The sequence below is a fragment of the Simochromis diagramma genome, unplaced genomic scaffold, assembly GCF_900408965.1.
Source record: "Simochromis diagramma unplaced genomic scaffold, fSimDia1.1 OVJJ01000123.1, whole genome shotgun sequence".
NCBI lineage: Eukaryota > Metazoa > Chordata > Actinopteri > Cichliformes > Cichlidae > Simochromis > Simochromis diagramma.
The window spans coordinates 1,513,187-1,530,670 of record NW_024386778.1 but is presented as its reverse complement, the minus strand read 5'-3'; the positions used below and the strand labels follow the sequence as shown (position 1 = coordinate 1,530,670).

Sequence of the window (17,484 nt, the reverse complement as noted above, 5' to 3'; positions counted from 1 at the left end):
AGTCTGTTTCTACAGGTCTCAGAGATGGTGGAGATGATGGGCACTGTTATCTGACTCTTCAGACTGCTTGAGTTAATTTGCTCTCTTCTCACATGAGGTGTAGGGAGGAGGGGATTTGGAATGGGCCAGTATTGCTTTTAAAGCTTCGCATGTAGCTTTACAGCAGTTCAGGATTACAGAGAGTTAAGAAAATCCCCTATCCTGAACTTTGGAAAGGGGATTTTGGTGTCCACACATGCTTAGGAATTCTATGAGTGGTTCCAAGCCTGTGATGACAACTTAATTGTCCATTAAGGACAGAGCTAACGGAAATTGTCCTTTGTGGTCCCTTTCTTCTTTTGTTGCTTCCTTCCCATAGTTCCTCTATTCCCTCAGTAATTTAACATCGGTAATGGTGAGAGTCCAAATTAACTTAAATGTACGTGAAAAATAAAATCATTATTATGGGCTGCCACAAACGATTATTTTGATAGTCGACTAGTCACCGATTATTTTTGCGATTAGTCGACTAATCAAATCCATTGGACGTAAAACGTACAGCTTATTGCACCAGCAGCATCTGCTCTTATATAACTAGCATTAGCTTACAGCTTTAAGTGTTTACGGTATGTGCTAACTAAAAATAAAGACAAGATGATAGTTTATAAAATTTTAATGAAATTTTCAGATTGTTTCGGTGAAGTTTAATAAACTCCTTGCTATCTAAAATATAACAGGACACCCGAGCATCTCACACTTCTGATAACCAGCTGTCTGCTTGACGTTTATTCAGCTGTGTAAAAACTATAACTTTAATCTCAGCCAAACCGATTTACTCAGGAACAAATAAAATACTAAAAAAGCCAAACAATAACATTTTTAAGTTATCTAAGTGACTCATATATCATGTTTAACCTGAGTAGCGAAAGACGCGATTTGCCGGGAGTCCGGTGTTCTCACGGCTCTAGTGACCTTGCCCCCGGCTAGCTATCGAGCTGGTGGGTAACAGACGTCTCCGAAAACTTCGGAGCGCTTTTGAAAATATGTGGTGTCTTGATAAACTGAGCAGATATTTGAGGTTTCCACAGCTACATTCTCACCTGAAAATATGTTAAACGTTTATTTTGTGACCCAGAAAGAATAATAAGCGTAATATTAAAACTAACTAGCTGCCGCCATTGTTGGAAACTGAGCTGGGCCGCGCTATGAATTCTGGGACACAGCTTCTTCTTCTTCGGGGTTTAACGGCAGCTGGCATCCTTGTACATGCAGTGCTGCCATCTTCTGTTTCAGTCCGTTATTACACTCTTAAATCCTACTACTTATTCCTGCGTCTTTTGTGATCTTACAAAGCTTCAAACGACACGTCGACTATTAAATCAGTCGTCGACGATTTTGATAGTCGACGTAATCGTGACTAGTCGACTAATCGTGGCAGCCCTAATCATCATCCTTAATCTGTTTTGAGCGGTTGAGTGATGTCATAAAATACCAGGATTGTTGGTCAGCCTCGCTTTTATAATTGCAGTAATTAAGAATTAGCGCCACATTAAATGCGCATAGACGGGTCAGCAAATGGAAGCTTCACAGATACTGTATTAACCGCATCCCCCATAGGCTTGTGTAAAAGCTGTCAGACGACTGAGTAAAGTGCCTGTCATTCGTCACCCCTTCATCATTTAATGTCCAATTATGTCAAAACAGCCTTTAGGTCTTCCGCAATGGGGATTGATGCCTACTCTGTGTGGCAAGTGGAGCTTTCAGGCTGCATTACAGCACAATCAGTATGGTTCAACAGTCCCAGCCCTCTGCAACACTACATAAACTCCTGCCAAGCTCGCTCTCAGGGCACCCACATTGCTTCAAATTGAATAGCTCCAGCGGGAATACTAGGGCGAGCATTCAGAGCCGCCTTTTTTGAGCTGCAACCAAGTTATGAAGTTATCCTCTGCCATTCCCAACATAATTGATGTTCGTCAGCATTGTCACAGGGGATCGGCTTGCCTGTTTATGATGGGTAGAGCGTCTGTGCGGTTTAATGTGCTCATTCCAGAGCCCCACAGACTGCAAATGTACTGTAATGAATTGCTAATGTTCATCCCACCGTCATTGCCTCGCTGGAAAAATGTGCCACGTTTTTCAAAAGCTCTGTCGCCGCTGTTTGTTTGTTCTTGCGCATGAGATTATTTTCCTTTCACTCGGTTGGAAATAATACTTTTTAAGATTGTTTTAATGTTTGTTTTTGTGGTTTCCAATGAGCTTGACATATTCCACCCACAGTGCTGCTTATGAGGAAAAAATGTAAATTCATACATGCATGTCTTATTTGTCAGATTGTTTCCTCTGCCATGCACTCTTATACGTGTGTTTTAGCAGCAGGCTGCAATACATCAGACTTGATTGAAATATCAAAACACTTTAAGCTTACGTCAAACCAAATGATAGTGTAACTGCATTAAGGATATGCAAACCTTAAAGAAAGTAAATCTCACTGCAGCGTCATTCACCTCCTTCGTCTAGCCAGGCTTTATTTGTAGCTGTAGTGACTGAAATAGTTGCTGCCTTTATCTCTCAGACTTCACAAGAAGCTTATGGTGCACTCTGACCTGTGCCAAGACTGAGGGTCTTTAGTTTGGGTCAGGAGATGTTAGCTTAGCAAATGGCGGAGCTGCTCTTTGCACCACATGTTGTCTAGAAGAGGGGAAGAAAGAAAAAACTATAAAAGGGATAGCCATGCTTTGAAATTATGCACATGAGAAGCTAATCTGTTCTGACTTCAGATTAGGTTAGTAGTCGACGTTGCTGAGATTTATTATCTTATAATTATCTTGAATTATATAGTTTAAAATAGAGAAATTAAGTTGAAATGTGTAAATATTAAAAATTAGCCTTTTTCCATTTCTTTAAAAACATGTCTTTCATTTCTTTTGTGCATTTGAGTCTGAAAGTATATCATTCGAGGATACATTCACAGTCCTGAGTCACGGCGTTGGTGAGAGGTTACAGCTGTGGGTTGTCTGCTAATCGGAAGTTTTGCGGTTCAATCCCTGCTCCTCTAATCTGCATTTAGAAGTATCCCCGGGGAAGATACTGAAGTAAGAAAGCGCTTTGAGTGCTCAAATGAGTGAGTGTTGAGTGTTCTGCTGGAGGTTTCTTCCTGTTAAAAGGGAGTTTTTCCTTCCCACTGTCGCCAAAGTGCTTGCTCATAGGGGGTCGTATGATTGTTGGGTTTTTCTCTGTATGTATTATGGTAGGGTCTACCTTACAATATAAAGCGCCTTGAGGCGACTGCTGTTGTGATTTGGTGCTGTGTAATTAAAATTGAATTGAATTCAAGTAGAGTAGAAAACCGCTGTATAAATATCAGTCTATTCAAATATATACTGAGCTACTTCAGGTCGAAGGACTTCTGTGATTATCACACGTTGGTTGGTGAAGTCCATTTAAAAACTGGATGTGAAGTAAGCAGCTGTTCTGCTGAGAATCCAAGAGACACATTTCCATCACACGATGGGCCCATCCTAAAACCTGCTTTATCGTTTTATTTTATTTTCACACTAATGAGAAGCATTAAAGCAAAAAAAATCTTCCTGTCTATTAGCTCAGACCAGAGTGTTTACAGAGTTCAACATTAAAGGGAGCCGAAGGGTCTGATGTACTACTGGGAATAGTATTGGGTAGTCTAGAAAGCTTGTCTTGTCTTTTGCCTGTAGACTCGGTGTAATCATAAGCAGAGACGTGTTTGTAGAGATGAAGAGTACAGAGTCCGAGACTCCTCCTGTTAAAGGGGGACACTGATGGACAGCTGCTAATGTTGAGTTAGCGAGTGGGTGAATGAGGAAGCGCTGTATGGCCTGGCAAACTGATTGAAGTCTGTACTATGAGCCGGTGTCTGCACTGCTACTTTGTAATGAAACCACGTGGATGTCTGAGTCGGTTCGAGCCGCATAAACACTTTCAAATGCTGAAGTAACATCAACTTCTTTTTATGAATCTTCCTGCCGTGTCCTCCTAACCTCTTTCTACCTCTCTTTACCACACTCGCTGGCTCGCTCACTTTCCCCCTCGCTTCCTCCCATGCAGTCTTTTAAGCACCACGGCAACCTTCTCGGAGGGATTGGTTGCCAGGAGACAGGATTCGCTCCCCATTGTATGCTGACAAAGGTGGCGATGAGGTGGGGGGGGTTACAATCAGCAGGACTGTGGCGAGTTGGAGGCCTGTGGGACTGGCACTTTACAATTACGGGTGTGTTGGAGACAGAGGCTGGGAGGGACAGAGAGGGGGATGAGTGAGTGAGATAGTGGTAGTGGGGGGGTACAGGGTGGAGCACGCTGACACCCTAAATTCCTTCTGCTCATTCATTCCTGGTCTCCCAGTAACCATGCTGGGTGTGCTGCGTCAGACAGTGAGTCGCTCACAGAGACGCAGACAGCCACGAATAGTTATTAGGATAGACTTTAATTAGCCAGCATGCACTCCCTCATTGCTCAGCTCTCCTCCTACATGCACACACAGCACACATCTTACTACAATGGCAGACTCTGAGCTCAAGGAAATAAATCTGTGGCTGGAGTCTTTGCATGACTGCGTTTACAACCAGCCCATTTTTCATAGTTTTCCTTGGACTTTAATGATGGCCTTCCTTATCACTCGATTATATTACCCTCAGGGAAGAAGGCCTGTTTACTTTTGCTCTGCTGCTGTTTCTCTTAATAAACACTGAAGCTCATCCTATATAAGCCGATGATTGTATGCAGCACCGCTGCAGACTTTGACCTCAGTGAGATCATATCTGTTCTGATTGTGGTGTTTCACATCCTGAATACAGTATATGTTGCTCAACACTGTGTGAGCTACAAACAGTGTGGTGTGTCTTGTGACATAAGAAGGCATTTTTTTTCCTGTTGGTAATGTTGAAATCATAACAATGAGCTCAACTGAGATGTCCTAGTGTATTTCTAATACACCCAGTAGGTAAATATTATTCATTTGTGGTCTTAAAGGCCCTGAAAACATCTTTTCACACTCACGGCTCAGTTAAAGTTTTTATGTATGGGGCAGATTCTTGTCAGTGATTGAAAGAAGATGGGGCCCAGCTAATGTGATGCCATATGCTGTGTGCTGTCGCACTCACAAGTCCCGATGTAGCAGATTGTCTGATTTTAAAGATGTTTCAGAGCTTTATTTTCAGCACATGCTTTGATCTAATTTGTATTGTCATTTTTGGGCCGCATCAAACAACATGTTAGCATGCAGCCGTGAGTATGTGCATGAGCTGCACTGTTGTGTGCATGTTGTGTGTACACGGAAACACGGCTTTAATCAGACACAGGTGAAGCCAGTAAACTGCTGCATCCCTACTTGTGACATTCATCATCATCTATCACTTTTAGAAAGGTAGAAATCTCCCGTGCATGCTGCCTCTTACATCAAATCGAGTCTGTTTTTTGCTTTCATTAAGTCTAAAACTGTCATTTACCCGCGAGAGATCTCTGCTGGCGACCTGAGTGGCGCCGCTTCTACATACGCAGACTCTGCTGTTAGCTACAATAGCAGGAGGAAATAAAAGCTCTAATTCACTGCTGCTCATGGCAACTAGACCAACAAGTCTATTGCAATATGGCAAAACTCATGGGCACACCCCGGCTCTCTCCATTGTTTTATGTCTAAATGAAGCTTTGGAAAACAGTGACATGGAAGAGACGCTTGGATGACATGCTGGCACTTCAACAGATCATTAAAGCTAGTTACGTTACACATTTAATGTCTGAAAAGGGCTTATGAATACTCAGATTACCTTATTTGCATTGCACTTCCTCTACTGGAGTTTATACTTCCTGAAGCAGGATTAAATGGATTTATATCATCGTTGGGGGGGAAAGCTGTGTCTGCATGTTGGGCTTGATGAAGAATTAAGAATACACTACCTGTGTTTTCTTTATCATAACATATTCTGTAGCCTATCACAGAATATGTTGTCATGGAGGTGTACAGGCAATCAAATGTGTCTGCCCGTTGAAGGTAAAATATCCTGAAATGGCATTTTTCTCATTTGTGTGGTGCGTAATGAAAAAGGCCTCTAGCTGCACTGTAATTGAAACAAATGCTACCCAAGGCTCCAGATAGCTGCCATCGATTCAACAGGTGCATCATTACTCATCAGAGAAAGCAGTCGCTGCGATAAACCATTCCAGCTGATTGTTTTTCTCTCCTCTCTAAGCAACTTTAAAATGTGCTGCAGCTTCTTTAAGTGTTTGATGAATCGACACGGCGTTCCTTAATGCAGATGCCAGGCTGAGTATCCGCTTTGACAGTGACAGACACACATCTAGCTTTTCTCTATTTTGCTTCCCATTTCTCGTGCTTCTGCTGAAGGCGGCAGATCGTTCCCATCAAGGGCATCTGTCAAAATCTGTGGGCCGAAACAACCAGCTGCAGCCCCGGTGGCCATGGGAATAAAACTGAGCTTGTGCTATCATATCAAGTGCTCACATTCTCTGAGCTTCAGCAGTAGTGGGTTGGAGTCAGATTGTCACACTCTGTATGTGTTTAAGTTTCATTCTTTCGTCTGCCACAGGGGCATGAAGCCACTGAGGGACGGGGACTTGACTTGTAGCTAACGCTTTCTTTACCTTGAGAGCCTGGAAAACATATTTCCCCTGCAGTGAGCTGTCTCGATGTTAGAATTGCCCCATCAGATATCCTGGTTAACCCTACTGTATGATGACATTGAAACGTCGGGGTTAGGCATCCGCGATCAGCTGGTTTGGATAACAGAATACTTTGAAGGTTAAACGATGAATTGTAGTGGTCGTAGTAACCCTCTATGGCACACGATGCACTGAAACACTGTTTGTTTGCTACATCTACACCTTGGAAGCTGATTTTTTTCCTTCCTTTGATTTTAATTTTTGCTGTTAATGTGTGTAAACGGTTGCCAGGTTTGGTTGCTGTTCCACCAAATACGTGTGCAGATTAGTCCGCTCCATCTGTCAGTTAGTATATGAAAGGAGCTAAAATGAGATGCAGATGTCGCTATGGACCCAGCAGATACATTTAGTTACATGTGTTTGATGCTATTTTGCAGTATTTTTAAGTGTAACACGTTTAAAGCACTTTTTCACAGCAACATATTGAGATAATTTTTTTTTTTTTTTTTTTTTTAAGAAGTTCTCCCCCTGCTCGTTGGTTGGACGGTGGCAAGCTGTCAGAAGGATTTTAATACATTGAGGCGGCATGTGACAACTCCATTCTCTATGGGCTGTGCTCCTGCTGGAGCTTAAATCTCTTATTGAATAAAAAATCTTAACCCAGAGGATGTCGCCCTGGAAATTATGTTTATTCATTCTAAGAATAAATGCTTAAGAGGCTGCTTCAGTTTGTCGTTATTATTATCACCATTCGTTCAGCTAAGCTACGATCTGCTGTGTTAGTCTTGCTTTACATTGTGCAGATGTAAAGAATATATATATCTGAGACAAAGAAAGATACAAACATGACATGAGTTGTAAAGAACAGAAAAGCAAAAGTAATTTCTTTTGCTGTTTTATATTTATTTTTTGTTTTTCTGTCAGTAAATTTAAACCCTTTATGCTGTGATGCAGTGTTTTTAGCACAAGGCTTGCTCTCTTTACTGAAGCTTAGTGCAGTCACCCTTATCACAGAATCTAAGCTCTTTGGTCTCAGAATAAAAACTCCTGTCCTAATTATGAAAAACATGCTTTATTCTCATTTTTTCTTTCAAATGATGTTAAACAGAATATAAAGTCACCTCCAAAACTGTCAGTAAGCTCACAGCTAACAGCTCTTGCAAACGTAGTTGTCCTTGTGTTATTGTATATGTTGCCGTTTGTGACTTAAATTAATATTCTTTGCTTCCAGGGTTGACCTCAGGTCTAGAGATCACATCATCTTCAGCGTCTACGCCCACGGAGGTGGCCAGCGGACAGAGCGTGAAGCTGGATTGCCAGTTCACTCTGGCTTCTGAAGATTCTGGACCGCTGGATATTGAATGGAGCTTGGTGGCGTCTGACAACCAGAAAGACGACCAAGTGGTAAGTGTTTTAAAATGAAAATATGTGTGTGCTGTCCTTAATTCACGACGGTCTCTGGGCTATGAAAAGAGCTTGGGAAGCTCCTCCATTTAATGGCAGCCTCGTTCAGTGTTTAAATGTGAAGCCATGAGGAATATTAACTATGTCTGAATGAAAGAATGCCATCACTTTAACAGATGAAGCCAGCGGAGTGCCTGAAACAGCCTTTAGAGATGGTTTCTACTGTGGGACGGTCCTCTCCCGTGGCTCTCTGCTCTGCCACCTGTCACAAAGCTTTTTCATCCCTCTCTCCTTTTTTTCCTCCTTCCCTTGCGTCCTATGGCTTTTTTGTGAGCCAAATGTTATAAATGGGTCACAGCCTCATCATTAGGCATCTCTGTCCTCCACCCACTGTTGTTTCTGTCTGCAGTCCCAACCAGCCCCCCTCTCAGTCAGGTAGAACTGACTGTCTGCACAGTTTTGCCTTTAACTCTGTTTCTTTTTGCTGTGGCTCATTAGCTGGAGTGTGGGAGGAAATACACGTTCCTAGTATATTTGTGATTGTCATGATGAAAGCTCATTGCGAGCACTTTCAGCATGTCTCGTTTTTGTATGAACTGGCCTCTTCCTTGTGTCTGAATACAGCTGCAGAAATACATCAAATATCCCCAAAAAGCCTTTGATTCCACAGTTTGTCTTTATTTACATGCCATTTTGCTGGCTCCAGTGTCCACATGTGTTAATGTTTCCAAACCTTTGGAGGGATTTGGACAAGTCGGACATCTCTCTCTGAACATATTTGTTCTCCTTGACCTATCAGATTTTTCTCGCTACATACGCACGCTCAGATTTGTGTAGCCGTTAACCAACGTGAAGTCGTGCGCACAGTAAATTCTTTGTAATTAGTGGCGTGTTAACTCCAAATTGCCATTTTTAATATATGTGACAGTGTTGAATAGAATTAGGCCAACCTGCTAAGAGCAAAGCTGCCGGGCCAGTCGGAGCAATGAAAGTTTTTAGCCAGAGCCTCAGAACCTTTGCTCACCTGAGCTGTGGAAATCCAGACAAAGGGAAAGGCTGCTGTCAGATAATATTTTTAAATGGAGAACTAGTCTGTAAGATCAGGACACAAGGCCGGGGTTGTATGGCATGTGTGGCATATGCCAGTGACCTCATTTGAAGCTTTTTGTTCACATTAATGTGCTTTATGTTTGAGCTTTTCTCAGCGTCGATGTAGTGGCAGTGCCTTTTATTTGACACATCCTACATATCGTCAGGATCTTTTTCAGGGTGGTGAAGCATAGCTAATGCATCCTGCTTTGTTAGGCCTCAGTGTGAGATGCCAGACATGCCTACAGTATCAGTCATTTGCATTTGGCTCTCATTGCCTGGCTACAGAGCTGCTGAGGGAGGGCGTGCCCTGACTGAGTATTCACCACCAATGTGAAAACAACAGCAACAGAAAACAATTACGAAACCTGATGTCAGCAGAGAAAGAGCACGCAGCTCTATCACACAAACTGCTTCCTTTATCTTTGAGTGTAACAGCAGAGCCTTTTGTTTGTTGACGTTATTGAAACAGGAATTTCTGTATATTGAAGGATTTGTGTGTAAAAATGTGACAAGGTTTGGTGAAAGTTGAATCGTTTCTATTCAGAGGCTCATGGACGTGTTTTGTTGGACATTGTCAGGTAGAGGTTGAGCGCTAACCTCGTGAATCGGTTTGAGCTCGTCCCCTGAAAGGTGGCGGCGGCAGCACGTTGAGCCATCCGAGTCAGCAGCCTCAGTGGGAGCGCAGAGACAGAAGGGTGCTCCCCTTCAGCTATGCAGGTTGTTTAGATCATACAGGTATTGCTGCTGTGTGCTTTGCCTCTCAAATGAGCTGCAGCTTTTCCTCTTTCACTCCCCGAGTAACAGTGTCACATGACGATGATGTCATCTCAACGTGTGCTCCGTGAAACTGGCCAGTAGAGCTCTTCTTATCTCTGCAGCGGCCTACCGTTCAGTCACATTGAATGGTAGGCCAGCTGGCGATTGCATCGTTACACAGCCTACCTGTTGTGAGATGCAGCACTTCTGTCCTTCTCCAGCTGGTCTAGTCATTTGCCCTTTATGGTTTCATGATCTTTTTTTTTTATTATTCTCAAGGTTATTGTGCAGTTTATTTCTTTATTATTTTAGCTGGAGGTGTGCATGTGCATGTGCATAAGCACTCCCATCTGTGAAGTAGTTGAGCCCAAGTGAGAGCTCTTGTCTGGCTGAGCTCGGGGCAGTTTAATTTCCTCTTCACCGTGGTCTCATCTCGCCCATCTCTGTTATTGCTGCTGATGTTGTGATCCCCAGTGAAGTCAGAAGGATAGGTTTTCCTCCCCTGAGAGCCAAGAGGAATTTTACCACAATTACCTGTTTACATGGCTAATACGTACAAGATGAACACAGCGGGCACTGCGAGTTCGCCTGTCTCGAGAAGCCAGGCGTCCAGTTGGGAATTGAGAGGCAGGGCGACTCTCAGAGAGGCACATTAGAAGCTCGCTGACTCGTTCCCTTTGTTTTGCGCCTTGTGCTTCCTTTCAGTGCTCTGCTTCCTCTGATAGGTTCATTATTCCTCCTCTCCTCCTGCCACCTTAACTTTCTCTCTGCTCGTCTCCACTCTGGGGTATTGCTGTGTCTGCTGTTGATCATGTCACAGAAAAGCCTGCTGATGACTGTCTCCATGGAAATGTGTAGAAGATGCCAGCGTCTGTGAAAGAGACTGAAAATTCTTTTCATTGTTTGTGTTTCTTGTAGCCTCTGTTCTTTTTCTGTGTGTTTCTGTTCCCCCCTCCACTATCTGCCCACTTCTAGCTACAAAGCCTCTCATTAGCTCCACCTGGCCTTTATTTCTAGGCATTTCCTTGCTGCTTTCAAGACCCAGACAGTTGTGTGCGTGTGTGTGGTGAAGTGGTTGGATAGAATTGGGAGCTTTGTTGACACAGCAGGTGTTGATTTGGCTCCACAGTGCTGGCTTTGTTTGTTCCACCTTCATTCTTCTTACGCACAGAAAGGGCAAAACAGCAGAGGCTGGCAGGCTGAAGGGCAGCGCAGAGATGAGAGACTGTCCTTTATTGCTTATGTGCATTTCAGCTGGTTCAGTAAACAAAGCCAATGCTTGCAGGAAGTAAACAACTTTCGTCTCAGCGGCTTTGTTCACTTTCTTTTTCTAGCAGAGTCTGTTTTATGTTTTCTTTGGTTTAAATGTGAATCTTTCCTTTGCTTTATTTCCAAAACAGATCATTTTGTACTCTGGCGACAGAGCCTACGAGGACTACGACACACCCGTCAAAGGTCGGGTCCACTTCAATTCGCCCGATCCGAAGAATGGCGACGCCTCAATCAACGTTCTAACGGTGAAGTCAACGGACACCGGCACCTACCAGTGCAAAGTGAAGAAGGCCCCTGGTGTCCGCAACAAGAAAATGCAGCTGCTTGTTATGGGTATGTAGGACGCTCACATTAGCATCAGGCTAGCAGTGTCCTAGCACTGTTTTTCCCTCACAGGGTCAATTCTCTCTGCCTCTGCTGTGGAAACGCAGCAGATCATACGCCCTTTGTCCACTTTGGCTGTTTTGATGTAATCCCTCCTAAGAGAGCATGACCTTCCCTGTGGCTGTAGAGCATTGCCCCTACGCTCGCCGCGATGGTGTCTAAAAGGATTATTCAGACATTCGAAAATATTTTTTTCTGTATTTTACCCATTTTAATACCTGCTTTGTACAATTATAACGTCAGTCAGGAAAAGTTATGCTTTTCCACTTAGAAACCTTAATTAACAGCTGAGCTAGCGACGGCATTGCTAATTAATGAAAAATTCCACTGTTACAAATCAGGCTGAAAGGAAGTGAATGCGCTCAGCTGTTGTTTTTATTGCACAGAGTGAGATGGGTGACACATCATAGTTGTATAAGTCAGACGATTCAGTCCCGAGGCAAACACACTCACAGTGGCCTCACTGGTCAGTCAGGCAGCTAAATGATGTTGAAAGTGAATCGCCTCCCGAAACCAGCTCGCTATTTGCATGTGGGGAAAAACAGCCTACACGTGTAACACTAGTGTGTGTGTTGTGGGATAAGCTGTGTATTTAGCTGCTGTGGAAGCTCTGTTATCAGCACAGTTTCTGTTCTAAAGATAGGACGAGCTCCAGAAATGGCTGCCTCTCCCGCTGACGCGATATCGTGAAGAAAAGTGAGCGCACCGCACCGACTAGCTCAACCAGAAAAACACGAGTTGGTGAGAAGCAAACTTGTGATGCTGCAGCACAAAGCAGTTCTCTAATAAAGGGTGAATGCTGCAGATAATTTGGCCAAAAAACGTGGCAGCATCTGACTCGAGAGGCATCGACGAGGCCTTCAGGGGGGCAAACAGAAAAACTTAGTCACTGCTTGAGTCGTCGCTAATACGTTTGACTGCGCATATGCTGTGATAGCTTCTCCTGCCAGCTATGCTTCTACATTTTTCACCAGTGAGGGAGATTTTTAAATTCTCATTTGTTTGAAATTTTGGTTAGTGTTTGAAAAAAACAGCCTAGTGTCGTATGAAACAGGCTGCATGCAGCACAGGCAGTGGTTGATCTTATGATGCATGAACCTGCTGTGTTTTATCCACCTGTTTCTACAGATCTGTTACAGTTACACTGCCTCCTGTTAAAGTATTAACGAAACGTACGCTGCTGTTCTAGCTATCCTCCTTATTTTAATCATTTGACTTGTTCATTCTGAGCTGCCGTGGATAAGGGCATCGGCTAATGAATAAACATGTAGTGAGGCTGAAATCCGGATAGCTTTAGCTGCGAGTGTTTGTGTGTGTTTGAGAGACCGCTCGAGGCTACAGGAGCTGACAGGCTGCTAGTTGTTGACCCCAGGGGTAGAGGATGTTAAAAGGAGAGGTGAGGACATCTTGCCTGCTCTGCATTTTACCTTGAGGTTGATGTTGTCACGAGGTGGATGGTCCCCAAGAGCAGGGCAGACGTGCACATGTGTGTCTGTGTGCATGAACATAAGCCGACCTGAGTATATCTACCGGGTTTTTGCCGCGGTTTGTCACGATCGCTGCCATGCGCGCGCACACATGCTCACACCTGCAGTGTACATGGTGTCCAGGTGCTGTGCACAGGGTAGCATGCCTCGTTGTGTATTCTCCTCCGGTTGCAGCAGGACATTGAAGTTAACAGGAGGAGAGTACCCACCTGCAGTTCAGCGCTGCACGTCAGCATCTCTAACAACTGTTTCTGACTAGGCCCCGCCTACGCTCTCGGCAGCCAATCACTCGGCCCTGCCCGTGTTCAGACAATCCTCATCACATCCAGCTCAAAGCTCAACAGCCGATCTCATTAATTCAGTCTGCCTGGCCCGCGAGTCGCTTATATTTCACTTTACCGTTCCACATTTAGCAAAGTTATTTGTGAAGCGGTGCATCTCCTGTCTGTAATGCATACCAAGATCTGTTTTTCTCTTTTCCACACACCTTGTGCACGTAATAAATCTGTTCATTTAACGCAGTAGGGCCGCCTGTATCGCGTTGTGTCTGTGCTCTTCCAGCCTCCTTTTGACCTCATCATTCAGGAGAATGAATCGGCTCAAAGGACAGAAGCCCTAAAAAAAGAGGAGCTGTGCGTTTCAACGCTCAGATGTGTCGACTTGACTTTCACCTTTAAAAGACGCTTTTAAAAATGTCATAACTCACTGACATTTAGTGTGTGTGTGTGTGTGTGTGTGTGTGTGTGTGTGTGTGTGTGTGTGTGTGTGTGTGTGTGTGTGTGTGTGTGTGTGTGTGTGTGTGTGTGTGTGTGTGTGTGTGTGATGTGTGTGTGTGTGTGTGGCAAAGTGCAGGCCAGAGACTTGGGAGCCACGCAGCCTTGGCGTCCATCACTCTACCATCTGTCCATTAGCACCTGCTTCATGTGTGCTCTCCTGCTTTCTGTTTTACCCCCTCTAACCTTGCCCTGTGTGTTTATTAGATCGGGAGGGGCACTCAGTGCTGTCAGTGTACTGTTAATCCTTATGGTTATGCCTGCTAAGCTCCTCCCTTCCCGCCTGGCACCTGGTTCAGATCTGTAGAGCCCCACTCCAGACGCCATTACAGCACCGTGAAGTCAGCTTCCTGACAGTGAACACAGAGCACAGTCTGTGGCCTTAGATTTCCTCTGTCCAAACATTACCCGTCACTTTCTCTCCCTCCTCTCACTCACCGCGTGTCTGGGCTTGTTTTCGAATCCGTCTCATCTCTTACCAACACCCCGACTGAACGACAGCACGTGTGCTTGCGTGTCCACTGACGCAGCGCCTTTCTTCCACACGATTATCCTGAGTGACAGGTCTTAATAACTACAGATGTATCAATTACTCTGATTACTGCTCTAATTTGTCAGATGAGCGCTGCTTTGAGTGAGGGAGGAAACTCAACTTTAGAGCTACACAATACACAGACGCACACTGTAAGATTGGAAAATCACTGGGTTGGCTTCCTCTGCCTCTTTGCTCTCCACAGAGAAGCCGTCCAAGCCCAGGTGCTACACTGAGGGCTCCACACATGAAGGCAAAGACGTTGTGCTGAGGTGCACATCTGATGCAGGAAGCAAACCCATGAAATACAGCTGGGAGAAGACTACTGGCAGCAAAGTGCTGCCCGCCTCCTCAGTGCTGGGTAATGCAGCTTTTTACAAGGTCAAACCGTTTAAAGGTCCTGCACATAACTCTGTTTGTGTTTAACTCTGTCATTTTTCACTGTGTTTGTTTAGATCCTGTGTCAGGCACAGTCAACGTGAAGAATGCATCTGCCAGTGCATCTGGCACGTATCGCTGCACTGCTACCAATCGCGTTGGCGCCGAGCAGTGTGTGCTCGATCTCAGCGTGACAGCTAGTGAGTACCCAACCGTCTTAATTAGTGTCTATTCAGTCCATTTCACATGTAGAGCTTCCTGTATTCTGGTGTTTAATGATCAGGTTTGGAGTAGTCGGAGCAGAAGTTTAAAAGGTTTTCCCAAGGTTATACCCCGTGAGCTGCCCTCGCTTTTAGCACAGCGTTTATACCTACATCAGGGGTGGGGAACTCGAGGCCTCGAGGGCCGGTGTCCTGCAGGTTTTAGACGTGTCCTTGATCCAGCACAGCTGATTTAAACGGCTATACAACCTACTCAACATGTCTCGAAGGTCTCCAGAGGCCTGGTAATGAAAACATTTGATTCAGGTGTGCTGACTCAGGGTGAGATCTAAAACCTGCAGGACGCTGAGTTCCCCACCCTGACCTATGTTAACAGTATAAACTGCAGTGGTCATCAGTAACTGTTAAAAAAGGAGGAAAAATCAACACCGACCATCTTGTTGGAATCTTTTAGATGGTGAATATGACGACGTGCTATTTGTTCAAGAGAAAAACAGGTCACCATGGCATTAAAATGTATTTATAACATAATTATAGATCGATGTCATTCTTCCTCTTATCAAGTTGTAGAATAGTCTGTAAATCTTTAAAACACGGGGGAGGACGCCAGTGATGTAAATCCTATATATAAACACTTTGCACCTTAATTTCTGTGCTTATTTGCTTTGTTGCTGATTTTATTACTGATCAAATAATCTTCTTGCTTACAGGACAACTGTTACTTATTCTACTGACTCTGTCCTGTTTTGCAGTTGAGTCAGGCTTTGTTTGTTTGTTTTGTTTTTATTGGTTTGTTCTTTTTAAATGTTAGTATAAAAAGTGTTTGTGGGAAAACTGCTGTTGCTGTAGCGTGTGTCACTAGATTATGAAAAGTTTTCCTCAACATACAAAGTAAAGGTGAGTGCATGAAAAGCCTCCAAGGTTATTATAACAGGAAACGGATTGCCAGGTCAGCAGGTCAACCATCAGTCAAGTGCAAAGTCTGATGAATTCTGCTTTTGAAAGACGGAGTATTAGAGCGACGTGTTGCTGCCGTGCAGGAATGTGGAGCCTTCATTTATGATGTTATTAGATTTCTCCATCGCAGCTTTTGTTAAATCTCACTGAGCCACAGTGTATGTCTGTGTGTGTGCGTGTGTGTGTTAATGAGAGTGTGTATGAAGTACTCGTTCTTCTGATCGTCAAACACCACGCTATGGTTTTGTTTACATTTCATCTGGAAACCCAGATGTGCTGTCAGCAAACACAGTTTCCATCACATGGATGCCAACAAGGATATTTTGTTCAGTTCAGTACGTTTCGTGTGTTTCATGTGCTTTATGTGCCTGATTAGGATGACATGCTTGTTATGACTCACGAGTACTCTGCTACACCCAGCACCTTCACCCTCTCCCTTCTTTGTGTCGTCCAGTCCCGAATACAGCCGGCATCGTCGCGGGATCCATAATCGCTGTCCTGTTGATCCTCCTCATCATCGCCATTATCCTGTTCTGCTTCTGCCGTGCCCGTAACAGGAAAAAGTACGAGAAGGAAATCTGCAACGAGATAAGGTACTCGATGAGATTTGGCCCTCAGATGCACACAGCTCCAATCTGATGGATTAATATTTTGTATTACTGTCTAGTGTTTGGTGTGAGAGGTGGAGCGTGTCAAGGTTACGTAATGTTGGATTACAGTGGGCGCCAAAAATGCCATAGGTAACCTGTGATTATTGGTGTCGGCTCAGCGTGTAGCATGATTGGTAGTCATCCACACACACACACACACACACACACACACACACACACACACACGACAACCGTGGAAATGGTTTTTATCTCTCAGCGTTTTTATTTTTTTTACCCCTCCTCAAATAAACAGCTGTGGTAATCAGTTTGAAAGCTTTGTTCGTTCTGTGCGTCCTGCTTCGTGTTGCTGCCGGCTGCCCTCCCCCTCAGCCCCCCCGCCACAGCCACCTACTCTAACTCCCCTCGACGTTCGACTCTTCGTCCGGCCTGTGGGCTCTGCACCATCGCTCTGCCGTGGACTGAATCTGTCTTACACCACAATGTGACACCGCTCGCGCTGTAGGACACAAAGGATTAGACCAACAGTCCTGTCTCGCGCACGCAGACGCACGTTTGCTGAAACACCACAGCATGAAAGTACGGACTAAACAAGCGCCGGCCCCTCAGGCTCAGTTTGATTGAGCATTTAACTGGATTATTGCTGCTTATTAGCTGTTAATGTGGTGGCAGAGGGAGTCGAGGGCATGGCTGTGTTTGGATGCTCGGCTCAGTCTCTCCAGGCTTTCGCAGTCGGCGTGACTGAGCTGCGGAGACGATGCCTGACCAGCTGACTTCAATTATTTTCCCCTTATTATCGAGTCAAGTCATGTTTCATTTTTAAATGACTCGCAGTCGATTCGTTATGTTCCTCGCTGTTCCTACCTGTGGACTTTCTCTTGATTTGCAGGGCATCACAAAATCATTCTCAGTGTATTTGACACCAAGTCCACGATGACGAGTTTCCAGGTTTGTTGTCTAAACGTGCTGCTGTCTGTTTCCCCCCCCCTC

General features: G+C 44.5%; 2 protein-coding genes across 2 annotated transcripts in view; both read left to right on the top strand.

Annotated features, from left to right (window-relative positions):
- LOC120720571 overlaps positions 1-17,484 on the top strand; it is a 914,567-nt gene that overhangs the window by 85,494 nt on the left and 811,589 nt on the right. The gene's annotated exons all lie outside the window — the stretch shown is intronic.
- The window catches only part of cxadr (CXADR Ig-like cell adhesion molecule), a 38,222-nt gene that overhangs the window by 16,793 nt on the left and 3,945 nt on the right, over positions 1-17,484 (top strand). Inside the window, exons 2-6 of the mRNA XM_040013343.1 lie at positions 7,862-8,034; positions 11,283-11,487; positions 14,536-14,691; positions 14,786-14,908; positions 16,341-16,479. Of these exons, the coding sequence (XP_039869277.1) occupies positions 7,862-8,034; positions 11,283-11,487; positions 14,536-14,691; positions 14,786-14,908; positions 16,341-16,479 (796 nt within the window). The remainder of the gene's footprint in view (positions 1-7,861; positions 8,035-11,282; positions 11,488-14,535; positions 14,692-14,785; positions 14,909-16,340; positions 16,480-17,484) is intronic.